Source organism: Oncorhynchus mykiss, chromosome 2, assembly GCF_057628025.1.
Source record: "Oncorhynchus mykiss isolate SJ-2025 chromosome 2, ASM5762802v1, whole genome shotgun sequence".
Lineage (NCBI taxonomy): Eukaryota > Metazoa > Chordata > Actinopteri > Salmoniformes > Salmonidae > Oncorhynchus > Oncorhynchus mykiss.
The window spans coordinates 33,321,973-33,336,547 of NC_143023.1; the positions used below are offsets into that span (position 1 = coordinate 33,321,973).

The 14,575-nt window shown below is 45.9% G+C and overlaps 1 protein-coding gene across 41 annotated transcripts in view; it reads right to left on the reverse strand.

Moving 5' to 3' along the window:
• The window catches only part of LOC110487942 (DNA-binding protein SATB1), a 60,085-nt gene that overhangs the window by 16,411 nt on the left and 29,099 nt on the right, over positions 1 to 14,575 (reverse strand). For 6 of the 41 annotated variants that reach the window (XM_090197771.1, XM_036946554.2, XM_090197822.1 and 3 more), the window contains exons 6-11: positions 13,839 to 13,950; positions 11,776 to 11,853; positions 8,969 to 9,453; positions 7,185 to 7,412; positions 5,093 to 5,164; positions 4,465 to 4,695 (exon numbers count right to left, since the gene is read on the reverse strand). In XM_090197771.1, the coding sequence (XP_090053897.1) occupies positions 4,465 to 4,695; positions 5,093 to 5,164; positions 7,185 to 7,412; positions 8,969 to 9,453; positions 11,776 to 11,853; positions 13,839 to 13,950 (1,206 nt within the window). Of the gene's footprint in view, positions 1 to 4,464; positions 4,696 to 5,092; positions 5,168 to 7,184; positions 7,413 to 8,968; positions 9,457 to 11,775; positions 11,854 to 13,838; positions 13,951 to 14,575 lie in introns of all 41 variants that reach the window. The other 35 variants (XM_090197763.1, XM_036946551.2, XM_090197779.1 and 32 more) reach the window with 14 other exon arrangements.

Below are 14,575 nucleotides of genomic sequence, written 5' to 3' on the forward strand. Positions count from 1 at the left end.
GCTCTTCCTGCTTCAGAAGATCAGATAATTATTCAATTCTGTCAAAGCAGTGAGTCTATGTTCCAAATGTCATCTCCTGTAACATCTGCCTCTTAGACTCAGCAGAAAGAGGTATCCAGGAGGGGTCTATGCACTGAGTATTAAGGAGGTGGTTGGGCCATATGAGTGGGATGGATGTACAGCGTTCAAGCTGTCCCAGTCAAAAACAACAACACAGATTCCACTAACCCAGGATATGAATCATTTCAGAAATTATGGGCAGGGGGGGCAGGTCCATTAATTCCACCACCCTCCTCCTCCCCTCTGTCTCTCTCCCTCTCTCCACCTTTCCACTCCAGACCAGCGAGGCACTCAGTGTCCCTCCCCCACCCCCCTGGAGAGCTGCGTGCCAGGCGGGCGCAGGGTGACAGATGGCACACACCAGGCCCCCCCCCCCCCCCCCCGGTGGCGCAGTGGCGGACCAGATCAGTGCCATTCTGTCTCATTAAAGCCTGGCTAATTAGCGTAGCCTCTTCCAGGGGAGAGAGAGAGAACGAGGGACAGAGAGAGAGAGAGATAGGCACTTGGTGGTGGCTTTACTTTTTTGTATTCCACTGGTCACTCTGTGTGTGTGTTGGGGGGTATGAGTGCTAGCCCTGTGGCGCAGGGGCTCCCGGATCGCTTGTTGTGTGACAGCAGGGACTCTGATACAGACAATCACAGCTCCCTGTCAGGATGTGTGTCAGGCAGTTTAGACACCAAAGCCATGTTAGGGGCTCCCCACGGCTAGCCTCCCACCGCTAGCCACCCATCGCTAGCTTCCGCTCCTTTAGCAACCAACAACATACAGCTAGCTAAACACCCTCTCTGTTAGCCTAGCCAATATGGATAGCCTCCATTTCACTAGCTAAAACAGATAGCTAGCTAGCTACCACCTCTACCGGGGCAGCTTTGTTAGCACTGACAATGGCTCTCATCAAAATCTAGCCTCCATCTTTTCGAACGCTATCACTAAAGGGGCGTCTCCTAATGCTAGCTGCGGATTCTGGCGGCATTGTCTCCTGTGGCTGGCTTCAAACCAATAGGCTATATCATCAACAAAGGCTACCTCAATACTATAGTTACCCTCTAACAACCTGCTCAAACTAGTATACAGTACATCTCCCACAGCTGAATGTTGGCTCTACTTTGAATTTGAGAAGAACGAAATTTGACAAAAAATGAAATATGAAGGGTTATTGGGTTCTATCTTAATGTAATGTATAGCTGTACAAATAAATCAAAATGGGCTGTAGTATCAATATATACTGTAGGCTGCATGACTAAATTTGATGTCAACCAGCAGCAGAATGGAGATTTTCAATTGTACTTACTCACTACACCCAAAATGTAGAGGTTAAAAAGGTGATTGAAATGCTACTGTGAATATGAGAGAGAGACCTACCAGTTAAAGGCTGGCAGAAAGAGAGGTCTGCTGTGGTTACAAGCCCTGAGAGGGGACGGGATGGCTGTGTTCCAAACCCCATCCCCCATGCAACACACCCATGCACACAACAAACACACACACACACACTGGAGTGTAAGCCAATCTCTAAACTCCTGCTTAGAGCTCTCCCACTCAGGGGACCACCACTGCTCCCACCCTCTCCCACTCCACAGCCCCCTGCTCCCCTTCTCAGATCTCCTCCCCTCTTCTCCGCACTCCTCCTTTCCCCTCCTCTCCTCGCTCTATCTACCTTTCACAGGGGCAGGGCTAGACGAGGCAAACGCACACACAGACACACACAATAGCTGTCTGAGCCAAGCTCTCCTGTCCTTCAACCCCCCAACATTCGCCAGCTCTTCCAGGGTGGTGGGCTGCATACATGCGAGCGTGCGACCACTGAGAATTCCTGCACTGTGCCGGGATGGCAGTGGGGGTACGGCACACCAATCAGACACGCATGTGCCAGCCTCCATATTGACACTGAGCCTCCCCCGCCCCCAAACCCCCGTTCCTCCTTCCAGTCTGGACCCCAATGGATGGACCCGTCCCCCAACACCATCCACCACCCCCAGCTCCTCACTCCCTCGCCCTCCAACCCCAGCACCAGCAGCCCCCACTAAAGTGCAGAGCCTGGGCCTGGGTCTCTGGTTCTGAGTCTGGGCCTGGTGCGAAGTGGAGCCGCCACTGCCCCTGGTGGTGGTGTGGGCCAGGAGGGGCACCAGCTGCCCGGGGAGCGCCCATTACGAGATGGAGCCAGAGATAAGTGCTCTCCCAGGCCCCCTTTCACAGGCATAATTAGCACACTTCTTATCTGCTGCTCAATTCACATTCACACCCTCCGCCTCCATCGCCATGAATGGAGGAGCAGGGAGACAGGGAGGAGAGAGAGAAGAGAGTGAGCGCGAGAGAGAGAGGGAAGAGAGTGAGCGCGAGAGAGAGCGAGAGCGAGAGAGAGAGAGGGGGGAGAGAGAGAGGGGGGAGAGAGAGAGAGGGAAGAGAGTGAGCGCGAGAGAGAGCGAGAGAGAGCGAGAGAGAGAGAGAGAGAGAGAGAGAGAGAGAGAGAGAGAGAGAGAGAGAGAGAGGGGAGGTAGGAAACACAGTGGAAACCTGTTCACTCACAAACGATAATCTGAGAAGAGATATTTTTTCTCCCCCTCTTCTCTCTTCTCTTCCAAAAATACTTTGAACTCCTGAACAAAAACAATGGTTTGTGCATCAAACTGCAATTTGGTAAAACAAAGATATCTGCCCCTATAATCATGCCAATCAGCGAAAAAAAACACACAGATATTTCCAGATAATTTGGCCCCTGTTTAATCTATTTTCTTCTTCTTCATCAAGTAACAATTGTGGAAACATTTTCAACTGTGCTCCACCAATATATCAAACCTTTAATGCTCCGCATTTCTTTAATTAGTTTTAATAAGAGTTAAACTGATGGTAATTTTGCTCACACAAACCAGTATTCAACGAGTGGGTTGTTCCCTGGGCGAGATAACAGGCTCCGCTTTAGCTGAGAGTCATTCAGAGCACAGCTAATATAAACAGGTTTGTTTTGTGTTGAAACACTGTCTGCTGTTCGCTAAACCCACAATAAAGGAGACATGTCATTATGGCGATAAATCACCAGTCGGAGAAGAGAGGAGAGTTGCACAATGTGGCGCTTCAGTTTTTGAACCCCCTAACTGGTGAATGTCTCCAGATCTGGTTTTATATCGTGTTTTATTCTTTTGTTTTCTAATGTTTCATCAACCACACTGGAAAGGAGACAAAATGTCTCCACGACAAGTTTAGGCACGAAATTAAAATATTAGCTCTGTAAATATTGATGTGTGCATTATATTTGAAGCTGGAACATCCACAAAACTGTAACTAATAGTTTAATAACATATGTTCCCAATATTATAGCCAGAGACATTCTTTTGTTCAACATTTTCTTTCAATCTTTAGTGCCAATTTCTCCCAAAATGAGACCAGTTTCTTTGTTGACCCTCTTCAACTGCGTGGCAAAGCGGAAAATAATACTTATTGCATGTGGTGTTGTTCTGCAGGTCTGTGTGTCTGTATCAAACTGTGCTCTTAGTGGTCTGTGGCCTAGAACTGTATGTTGTGTGTACAAAAATGGCATCCAGAGTCTAAGTCAACGTATGGGTCTGTACCTGACTCTTGGAGGCGGCCACCTTGGCAAACAGAGTCTAAGTCAACGTATGGGTCTGTACCTGACTCTTGGAGGCGGCCACCTTGGCAAACAGAGTCTAAGTCAACGTATGGGTCTGTACCTGACTCTTGGAGGCAGCCACCTTGGCAAACAGAGTCTAAGTCAACGTATGGGTCTGTACCTGACTCTTGGAGGCGGCCACCTTGGCAAACAGAGTCTAAGTCAACGTATGGGTCTGTACCTGACTCTTGGAGGCGGCCACCTTGGCAAACAGAGTCTAAGTCAACGTATGGGTCTGTACCTGACTCTTGGAGGCGGCCACCTTGGCAAACAGAGTCTAAGTCAACGTATGGGTCTGTACCTGACTCTTGGAGGCGGCCACCTTGGCAAACAGAGTCTAAGTCAACGTATGGGTCTGTACCTGACTCTTGGAGGCGGCCACCTTGGCAAACAGAGTCTAAGTCAACGTATGGGTCTGTACCTGACTCTTGGAGGCGGCCACCTTGGCAAACAGAGTCTAAGTCAACGTATGGGTCTGTACCTGACTCTTGGAGGCGGCCACCTTGGCAAACAGAGTCTAAGTCAACGTATGGGTCTGTACCTGACTCTTGGAGGCGGCCACCTTGGCAAACAGAGTCTAAGTCAACGTATGGGTCTGTACCTGACACTTGGAGGCGGCCACCTTGGCAAACAGAGTCTAAGTCAACGTATGGGTCTGTACCTGACTCTTGGAGGCGGCCACCTTGGCAAACAGAGTCTAAGTCAACGTATGGGTCTGTACCTGACACTTGGAGGCGGCCACCTTGGCAAACAGAGTCTAAGTCAACGTATGGGTCTGTACCTGACTCTTGGAGGCGGCCACCTTGGCAAACAGAGCCTGGGAAACCTTGGCCCTTTTCATCTCCTGCTGGATCTCGTCATAGATGGAGGAGTTGATGTTGAGGATGCAGCTCTCCGTCTTGCCGTTCCACTCGCTGGGGAGCGGAGAGGCCTTCACCTGGGCAGGATAAGGAGTGTCAGCAAAAGGGTTGGAAAACAAGGTGATGCTGCCGTGTTTTCTGGATTCGGGGATCTGTCCAGAAAGGTAAACGGAGGAAAGAGAACATGGTTTAAAACATGGGAGACAATTTCACTTGAAATGGTTTCATACAACTCATCATTTGTCTAATTAACTTCCCTTAACAAATATAATATGACATATTGGTAACGCCTGATTATAACTTTTATTAAGAATTAACAAACAATTGATGAACTATTAATAAATACATTTTTATTATTTGAATTACTCATAAATAAGTCTTTCTACTAAACTTCTAAATTCTAAAACTGTTATGAGCAAATCATGCTACAATATACATAAAATGCCACAACATACATTATTACGATAACCATGAATCGCAATGTTATTGATACAGTACAGTAACGGTGAAAGTGTTACAAAGAGATGGTTCATTGTTGTGTTTTCTTACAGGAGAGATGCCCACAGGGATTCTGGGGTTCCAGTCCTCAGGTCTGACGTTGTTACAGTCTTCTCTCCTGGGCTGCTGGGGCAACAGAGACATGTTTGTTTAGTCCCACCCTTAGAAAGGGGATTTAACAAGACATGAACACACATTAGCACAGACAAACACGCACGCACGCGCATGCACACACACACAACAAAACATTGTTAGGCTGTATCAACACAAAGGTGGTATAGTTCATGTGCAATGACAACTTTAGTACACTGCAGTCTCATTGATGAAGATAAACTGATCAGAAATCAGATTGCAGAGAGATACATGGAATTGAATCAACATCATTCCGGAGGAAACTCTTTTATACATTAAAAATGTATTTGCGATTTTTACAGATTGTTTAGGGCAAGTTTGTAACTGACAAGATTAATGTAAAAAAAATATATATATATATATATACATTTTTTTTTACGTGTAGGCAATAATTAAATTACTCAAGTATTAATCTTGTCAGTTACAAACTTGCCCTAAACAATCTGTAAAAATCGCAAATACATTTTTAATGTATATGTCTAGACATCTAACAGGGGAACCATTTTGGTGGTTATGAAAAGATAATGGACCCCAAATTTGTGGTAAACTGGAATGTTTTAAGATTCCTGGGCATCTTTTTAACCATTTATGACTCAGTAGGCGAGGGGTGTCAGTGTGTGTACTGACTACCAACAATTTCCTCAGTAGCTCTAATTGTTAAGCTTGGGACATGCAGAGACTGGTGAGGGCACTGGAGCCACCCATGGGCACACATGAGAAACATACCTCCACATCTTTTTTTAGGAGGCCTATAAAAGCCTCCCTGTCTGCTCAATTGCTACCCTGACTGATTTATGTGGCTAAATCTCCCAACGCATTACTTTATACTTTATAGGAGCTGTCAGTGGGAGTCTGGCATATGTCCAGGCCAAATCATACTATGATACAGTAGGACTCAGTCATAGGTGAAGGGAAGAATAGAAAAATGCATATTAGGGCTAATGATCATATGGTACTATGACGTTTCATGTTCTGCAAGAAGTAAATAACTGTATAGTAAATGGTGGGAATTTAGATGTGACCTATCGAGAATAAGCCAGTTATAATGAAGCGAAAAGCTCTGTGTGTCCTGTACTGCCCCGTAAAATTATGCATTTAGTATACAAGCCCAAGTCTACAACTACAAAAACTGAAATCCCAGCCCTGGAATTTGACTAACACAATTATTCAATCCAGAAAGGTGTGTGCACCTCCTGAACCACACGTTTGAAATGGACGATACTGAAGTAAACAGAATTAGGGCCTGAACAGAGGTATGTCTGATAGCAGAAACATGGTTGAGTCTAGTCAATGTGTCATTGTACGAGGGACAGCTCTCTCTCGCTCACTCTCTCGCTTTCTCTCTCTATCACTCTGACTCCCTCTCTGTGTCTGTCTCTCTCTCTTCCTCTCTCTATTGGATTTCTCTCCCTTTTTCCATGTCCAGCTTTCACAGCCAACTGACTGTTGAGGAAGACCTGTGAACTGTAAAGTGGCCTTTTCCTAGTTTAAAACCACTGGTTCAGAGTCTGATTCTTCCCTTTCCTTCCAGTTTTGTAAGGACGGCCACTGCGATCTGGCCATGTAGTCAAAGGGGCCTCCCTGTTTGGCCAATGGGTGGCACAGGGACATTCTCTCTCTCCCAAATAAAAGGCAGTCTTCAGTCCGAGGCTGAACAGAGGGGGCCTTTGTCTGGCCCTCTCCGCCCCAGACACACTCGACCGCACTCAAAATGTGCTTAAGTGGAAAAGTTGCCACATACCTGTCCAATAAAGGACTTTGATTGTGGGAGAGACAGTGGAGAGCTGGTGGTCAGGCAGTTGAATGAGGGACTGACTGACAGACTGGGGGAGATTTGCTCCTCCACAGAACTTGTCGTCATTGAGTTGCTTCCTATTTTAAGAGTGGGGTGGGTAGTGGCACTTGCTGTACAACTTAAGGTCAAAATAAATGTGTTTGTGTGAGTATGTGTGTGTGTGTGTGTATGTGTGTGTGTGTGTGTGCACGCTGCTCTGTCTGTGTGCATGCTTGCCTGTTCGTTCCATACCTGCACTGGCCGGGTGGGCGGGGTGCTGATGAGTGGCGCAGGCCCCATGGCCGAGGCAGCCGTCAGGCTCCTTTCCCTCTCGTCCTGGTAGATACGGTCTCGCTCGGCCTCGGGCAGCTGCAGGAAGTTCTGCATGGCCCGCAGGTTGACCAGCAGAGACTGGCTGGCCGTCTTAGGATCCTCCTCTTTACGCAGGATCTCAGACAGCAGGCCCTGGGAGGAAGAGTGGGAGAGGGAGGGAGAGAGAGAGAGAGAGAGAGCGAGGGAGAGATGCCCTATTTGTAAGTCCTGAGAAGACTCATACATTGACTTCATGTCCGTTGTGAACATTCTATTTCTACTAGTAAACTCTCCCAGACCCAGAGGATGATGTAACTACTACAGCACATCGACTCAGTGAGCATCAGCGTAGCAATCAGTGTATCCGCTGTTCCTTTTCAATAGCTATGAATCCTGTAATTACGGGAATCACTGTATTATCAGGACTGTGTGATCGAGGCTTTTCATCCGCCGTTGGACACACACTGAGTGATCCATTTTCAGCTTCTCTTCTTCAATAGGTGTGTGATTTGGAAATAAACAAAATGATTTTGTAATAAACATCTTGAGGTCAGTTCTGTTGATAGTTAGACCAACTACCGGAGATGGAACTTGTGGCTCCGCTGTTTAACTAATGGTACGGTGGTTTAAGAAACATACTGTGCTTGTGACTTAATGAAACACTGACGGACATTGGAATAGATTCACTTTATGACGGAGCCAAGTATGTATAACTAGATACAGGTATCAACTCTGAACGGAGAGACAAGCTTTCATACTGACATTGAGTGCATGTCACAGGTATTCTGAAGATTGTGCGAGAATATGTGTGTGTGTCTTATGTGTTTGCGTATACGCGTGTCTGTGTGTGTGCAATTGTGTTTGTGTATGCTTGCATGTATATTACACCCGGCCATCTCCCCACTCAATCGGCCGCTTCTACAAGAAAGGGACGGCGAGCCCCGGTGCGTCCAACCCGCCCCGCCCCGCGTAGACACCACACCACACCACACGCAGCCTTATTAACACCCTCGGCAGAAACAGAAACAGGAAGAGAAAAACACTAACACACAATAAATAATACAAGAGGAGGCTCTCAAAAGGCACATTACTATTTCTTCATACCGGAGAGTTAAGGCTGAAAGGAGAATGGCTTGTCAATTTGCACAAAAACACCACTGTCTGCTTGCTATCCACTTAACTGTATTTGTGGAGAGAGTGTCGGTATGCACTGATTCCAATAGATTCTTATCAAGAGGTTTCGCACACAACTTCAAAGTGGCGGAGGAGTAATGAGGTTTGCTGCCACCTCCCCCCAAAATATGCGGAACATCTTAAGACATTATCTCTGTCAGGGCCCTGCTGCGCTGCCTTCCTGTAGCTGCCTTCCTTAGCAGAGGGAGCGCAAGCCGTGACCGCGCCTGGTGCTCTGACGTTGCGGCTTGCCAGGTGTACTATAGCTTTTAAATTGTTGTTGTTGTGGTGCTAGGTTGTTGTAAGCGGTTATAAGATTAACTGTTTGCCGACAAGAATGCAGAGTTTGACTTTGCGGCACTACAACTCAAAACAATTCTGTCTTTGTGACAGATGTGTCAGAGCTGTTTGTCGGAGTGCTTTAATTTCCAGTCCTATTAGCACATCTTGAGATGTTGCGATCTTTCCCCAAATCTCCTATTGGCATCAATGGGTGATTTATGCAAAAGTCTGAGTTAAATTCTGACCCTCCTCACCTGGGTCCTGTTGAAAGCCACGCGGGCGAACACGGCTTGGGAGATGCCGGCCCTCTTCAGCTCGTCCCTCACCCACTGGTATATCTCCATGGACACCTCGGTGTTGCTGGCTACCTGGGGCTCCAGTGGCTTGGTCAGGGAGTTTCGGTTGACCGGTGGGTGGTTGAGGTACTGCTGCGACAGCGACTGCTGTGCCAGGAGCCGGTTGACGGCATACTGCTGGTTGAGAATCTGGGCCATGACTAGCTGCTGGTTCACCAGCTGGGGGCTAATGGGGGTGGACACCAGGCCAGGGTGATGCAGGCCAGGGGGGAGCTGAGCCGGGCGGCCGGGCGTCTGGCCCCCACTGTGGGACGGAGGGGGCAGGGGGAGAACCGGGGAGGAGGGGGGCTGCTCGGCCGTGCTGCCCGGGATGGGCTGCTGGGAGAAGGTCAGATGGTTGTGGTTGGGGCCCGGAGGGGAGTGGTCGGACAGGCCGTCAATGTCTGCTAGAGGAGGGGAAAGAGAGGAGAGAGAGGGTCAATTTAAACACTTTGAATACTGGCTGAAGAGTACAGCAGAAAATGCCCAGACAGAATGTACCAATGCACACTGCCCAACCCACTCAGATGAGTAAAACAGACTTTGAAATTGAAAACAGTGCATCAGGCCAAATCTCTGAGCAACAAAACTTTACAGCCTCTGAACAAACCTGTGTCCCTGTGAAAAGACATAGCTGTCCAGACACTTGCCTGTCTTAAAAGCCTCACCCTAAATTCAGGCCCCAGACAAAGGGCCTCAGTGGGCGACCTGCAGACAGCCCCCAGAGCCTTGGCAGCTCCCGGAATTAGTTTATAAAGTTAGTTTATATGGCCCAATCATGTGAGCAATAAAAACAAGTGTGTGTGTGTATGTATGTTTGTGTGTGTGTGTATGTCTGCGCATTCTGTGAGACAGATAATCCCTGAATCGCTCTTTATGTCCCTAATTCTAAAACAAGATACGGAAGCTAGGCAATATGATATTTTTGGGGACGGCCTAAATATAACCCCAGGGAGGGGAGAAAGAGAGAGAGAAGAGAGAGAGAGAGGAAGAGGATCTCTACCTTGTAAGGAGCATCCTAGACATGACCTCTTCCTCGGGCCTAAGGAAAAATGAATGTACTATTTATGGTGTCTCTCATTTTGGGAATATTTAAGTCCATAATGGCAGCTTGTGAGTATTTTGAGCTCTGTCTAAATTACACGTCTGTGGATGAAAATAATAATTTACAAAATCTAAGAGGATATCAAAGTGACTATGAGTGAATGTGAGGTTTCGTCAGACTGGATCTGCTTGAATCTGAGGTTTTCTATCTAAAGAATTCATATAGATTTAAACATTTACATGCACTGAACTCAGAATAGTGTCTCTTAAATAATCCATACCATTTACACCTAGATGTGTGCAACTGCCAACATGGGGCCAAAAAATCATATTGAATCATATAAATCATATTTCTGAGAAGCACAAATTGGTGTTAGGAAGAGAAAATCTTCCACAAACTCCATATTTCAGCGAGAGATAAAAGATTGAGTGCCTGGAAGGGTTCCAAAAATCCACACAATAATCCCAAGTATAGCAGCATGTTTTGTTAACTGTCAGGAAACACAACAACCAGCCAAAACTGTTCTTTTCAGTATTTGTCAAAACAAATTATTAAGGAAAAAAGGGGGGTAATAATTACATCTCTCCCATAATCCTCGGCATTCCCTGGCTGTGATGTTTCGCTCTTGTCTCTACTCTGTGCTCACACACATTGCTGGGGGGCATGCTCACAAACACACACACACACACACACACACACAAACAGCATTTCCATGAAAATAAAAAATAAAAAAGGGGTGTCAGAAAAGCACGGCAGGCCCTGGAGAAAAGGCAGCCACAGATGCGGGAGTCCTTGTGTGGAATCCAGCCACAAAAGAGTCCCGGATTAAACACACAATGGGAATGGGATGTGGGTTGAGAGAGGGATGGAGAGAGGGGGAGAGAGAGAAAGAGAGCGAGAGAGAGAGAGGGGGAGAGAGAGAGAGAGAGAGGGGGAGAGAGAGAGATTGAGAGAGAGAGCGAGAAAGAGAGAGAAAGAGAGAGAGAGAGAGAGAGAGAGAGAGAGAGAGAGAGAGAGAGAGAGAGAGAGAGAGAGAGAGAGAGAGAGAGAGGGAGGGAGAGAGAGAGAGAGAGAGAAAGAGAGAGAGAGAGAGAGAGAGAGAGAGAGAGAGAGAGAGAGAGAGAGAGAGGGAGGGAGAGAGAGAGAGAGAGAGAGGGAGGGAGAGAGAGAGAGAGAGAGAGAGAGTAAGGGGGGTCCAAACCCCATGGAACTCTTTCTCCTGCTGGATAGGGGGAATGCCCTGAACTGCTATCACACTTCAACAGAGTAGAGACCACTTTGCTGGGTCCCATAGAGGCAGCTCTGACAGCAGAGACTGTGGACCAGGACTCTTCAATGTGTTTAACCAGACGCATTTTCAATTACAGACAGTGTCTCAATGTAAGGCAAGATAACTACACTGCCCATGTGGTAGACTAAGTGTATGTTTATGAAACTACAGTGGCACTGAAGCACAAAGGAAAGACTAACATGCTCCCTTTCAACAGTGCCCTCTATGCCATTGCTGCCACTCAATGGGCACGCATAGTAGGCATCCTTTCATGAATATTAAGGTTGAGAGTGTCGCCGCGGGCGACAAACAGCCACCTGAGGGGTGCCAGCTTTCGCAGGGACTGGGTAGGGACACAGTGCAGTGTGTGCGCCCACAGACGGTGTGTGTGTGTGTGGCCACGTGACGTACCTAGTGTGTTGCCACGCGGGCTATCGTGGAGGACACACGTCCCCAGGTAGCCCTCCAGCTGCGAGGGTTGGCGCATGCCTGCACAGACGTGTGGGCAAGACCGCAAACACACACACACACACACAGAGAGAGAGAGAGGACAAGACACACAGTGTACAGGTGAAGAGAGAGAAAGAGAGGTTTAATGCCCCATACAATCTACATGATAAATGACCAGGGGAAGAAAGGGTTAATGTGGACATAAGGGATGCCACAGCGTTGATACCCACTATGCTTCACCTCATATCCCATGTACACATAAATATGACATTCTAAATACACACAGGACTTGTCTAAATGTGTAGTTTCAACATCGCTGTTACTTGAGATCCTACATTCTTTATGTACTCTTCCATAAACCATAAAGACTGTTAGGTAAAATGTGTGTGTGTACACAAGAGGATGGGGTAAAGGGGCCAGTGGTGTTATGTGTCCATGTTGTGGTGTTATGTGTCCAGACAAATGGAGTACGATATGATCAGAACAGTGTGCACTTGCAAAACCATGAAAACATTCTGGTCTTATATCTTGACCAGTGAAGATTCCTCAGAGGAGGACCACCCTACTAAGTGAATTTCATAAAAATGTCAATAGTGAAACATTTAAAAAGTTATCCTTTTTAGATTAAACTCTACTTAATATAGTCACATCACCAAATAACTGATTAAAATACACTGTTTCGTAATGAAGGTTTACAGTAGCCTCAACAGCACTCTCTGGGGAAGCACCATGGTGTGGCCAGAGGACAGCTAGATTCCGTCCTCCTCTGGGTACATTGACTTAAATACAGAACTTAGGAGGCTCATGGTTCTCATCCCCTTCCATAGACTTACACAGTAATTATTACGAGTTCCGGAGGATGTACCTATCAGAGCTCTTGCAGCATTAACTGACATGTTGTCCACCTAATCAAAAGATCAGAGATGGAATCTAGTACTAAGCTACAGCTCGCTAGCTGTGTAGTGCATAAAATGTGGTGAGTAGTTTACTGAAAACGAGAGAAAGAAAATATTTGAACAAATTTGAAGAAATGTATTTCTTCTAACTGAATTTGTCCAATAGAAACTCTCAATTGGAACTGTTTGAACTAATGATTACACCCTAGATCAACTAGATGCAAGCATGAGTGTGCAAGAAGGTATTGAATGTGTCACTGTCTTTCATCTTGATTACTTCCATTCGTCTCTCGACCAGTTCCCCCCAAGTTATAAACGTTTATTCGTAGGCTAGGTTGTAGCAAACTCATGATGGGTACAGGGAAAATGAAAGTATCACGTTGATGTTACATTGAGCTGGGTTAATGGAATATGAATGACAGTCATACAATATGCTGTAATAGAAATAATGCCATGCTCATAAAAAATCAATCGTCCTCCTTAATCTTAAACAGCACCGACCGCCACTAATCTTGAATGTAATCAACATGAGCACTAGCTTGTATAGGAAGCTGGATTTCTACACAGTAGGTTGAAACAAATACTCTAAATGACTGTATATTAAACTCTATTAATATGACTGGTATAGTATTTCATGACCAAAACACATAAAATAGACAGTATCTGAATTATGTGACCTAATTTCCAAACAGGGACAAGGAGGACTAACCGAGTTATCTAAAATACAAAGCCAGCCTTGTTCTACTTTGACAAGGAAAAACAGATTGATTTCAAACCAGATGATGGCCAGGAAAATCATCCTTACTGCATGCATTTGTAGGTAACTGAAACAGTATTCATAAACAAAGGTCGCGGACCTCAATTTAGTCTGTGGTTTTGACAGCCATTACCGAATACTAAACTACATCTGATAAGCAATAATAGATTACTCTGAATGGATTCAGGAAAAACGGTGAAAACATTGTGCACCTGAGCAGTGTACAGGGAAATATCTGAGAAGAGCCATCATTAGATGATGTGATTAAAATGTGTTTAATGTACCGGGAAGGGGGGGACCATGGGGCAGACATATTGGAAATGGTGATTGGGGGGTCTGATAAGACAGTGTTAGTGTGACATTTTGCTTACCCATCATATCTTTTGTCTTCTTGAAATGTTTATACCAGCGCCCAAATTCCTGACACTTCGCCGCCGACACATTTGCATAGTAAGTGCTGTTCACAATGGAGGAGATCATACTCTGAAAGAGAGAGATTGGTAAAGAGAGAGAAAACCTTCAGGATCCGCAATGTGCGGCACGAGGACATATATTAACGCTGGTGTGACATGCACTGATACTGTGTTTTCTTGTCAAAATGAATAAAACATTTCGGTGCACAAACAACAATAATCTAGCAAAGACCATTTTTTTTATCAGTCATGCACAAATCTTGGTCTTGTCTTTCCAAATGTAAAACAAATCAAAATGAAATATAAGAGGTGTGTCCCTTTATAGCAAATGCCACGGAGTTTGAGAGAACCTTTCTGGGAGGAAGGCAAATAGTGAGCTTCACTGAATTGGCAGCCTTGTTGATATCAGGGTGAAGTACTACAGTAAAGAGCAGTTTGCTTTCAAAAAGTAAAATAACAAACAGCCTATTAAAAGTTAGCATCTGGAAATCAGGCAATGTAAACAGATGAATATTTTCTTTTTTCTCTGGCTCTCCACAATATGTTAAAAAACATCTTCAAGAGACATAAGGCTTTTATATCTGTGCCCTCTCGCCTTCTCCACAATTGACTCTACTCTTCCTTATTTATTTCTCGAACGCATTCCTCGCAAACAAGGCGCAGTCTTCTTTTCATTAAATGTTTTAACACCTTCC